This window comes from Penaeus monodon, chromosome 20 (assembly GCF_015228065.2).
Source record: "Penaeus monodon isolate SGIC_2016 chromosome 20, NSTDA_Pmon_1, whole genome shotgun sequence".
NCBI lineage: Eukaryota > Metazoa > Arthropoda > Malacostraca > Decapoda > Penaeidae > Penaeus > Penaeus monodon.
In genome coordinates, this window is record NC_051405.1 from 19201958 (window position 1) to 19203203 (window position 1246).

Consider the following 1246-nt stretch of genomic DNA (forward strand, 5'->3'; position numbering starts at 1 on the left):
TATTTTCTATGTATATATATGCCCATACTCTGAAGTGATGGAATGATTCCCCAAGCATTCATTTTGTTTCATTAGGTGCATCAGGTGTGTGGGGTCTCAAGAAAAACTTTGCCCTACTTGAACTCCTAGAAAGACTGTCATTATCACGGTCAGATGCAGTCCTCCTACCAGAAGTCCTAGTACAGCAGAAAGAGGTAAGTCTTATAATACAGAGGATAATTTTGGAGATAACAGTTGCCATGAAAAAAACTAAAATGTTACTGATTTAGTACTATATATGGTGTAATATTTCTGGGAATATGAAATAGTCTAATTCTGTTGTGGAGAAGACAAGCTGATAAAGATATTATAAAAATATTTTTTCTTTTGTACAGCTGGGTATATCCTGTGATGAAGATGAAGATCACTTAGCAGTACTTTATTGTACAGTGTGTGCATCTCATCTTTGCCTGGAATGCTCTGAAAGAACCCATGCCACGAGAACATTACACAAGCATAAACGCATTCCTTTATCAGGTATGTCACTTTTGAACAAGGTGTTATTACAGTAACTAATTTCTTTTCTGATATGTACAATATTCATTAGAAGTTGAAATACCAAGCACAATGTAATGTTTGTTCCCATGACTGCAGAGAAGCCGCGTGAGAAACCAAGATGTGTGGACCACTCGTTTCACCCAGTGGAATTTGTGTGTCTGGAGGAGGAGTGTCAAGCTGCCCCTTTGATGTGCTTCATTTGCAAAGATTACAAACACACCAAACACAAGGTAACTTGGTATCCATGGGGGCCAGAAAAATAGTAACTTTTCATGTCGTTACTTATTTTTAAAAATGTTTTGAAGTAATCATATTTTTGATAGCAGTATTGAAACAGAAGTTGAGTTGCTTAAAAAAGGATATAAAGTTGAAACAAAGGCAGTAGTTGGAGATCACATTTCAGAAAACTGGGAATACAAAAGTACAGTAGGAATGCTTAAATATTAACATGGGAAATGATTAGATATACCATAGATTAAAAGATTTACAGCAATATATTAGAAGGCTTGTTGATAAGTAATGATTTCAATTACAAATAGTAATGATATAGAATAGAATTTCATCATATCCTCTTTTGCAGCATGTATTGTTAGAGCAGGAAGCGGAGAGGATTCGCTCCACTATCAGTGCAGCCATACAGCATATCAAGAGGGTGGCTCAGGAGTTGACAGACTCTGCACACAAACTTGGTAGGCTCTCTTTTCATAAA

General features: G+C 36.1%; 1 protein-coding gene across 1 annotated transcript in view; it reads left to right on the forward strand.

The window, feature by feature from the left end:
• The window catches only part of LOC119585681 (E3 ubiquitin-protein ligase TRIM23-like), an 8006-nt gene that overhangs the window by 3643 nt on the left and 3117 nt on the right, over positions 1–1246 (forward strand). Inside the window, exons 3-6 of the mRNA XM_037934356.1 lie at positions 76–194; positions 375–516; positions 634–767; positions 1118–1226. Of these exons, the coding sequence (XP_037790284.1) occupies positions 76–194; positions 375–516; positions 634–767; positions 1118–1226 (504 nt within the window). The remainder of the gene's footprint in view (positions 1–75; positions 195–374; positions 517–633; positions 768–1117; positions 1227–1246) is intronic.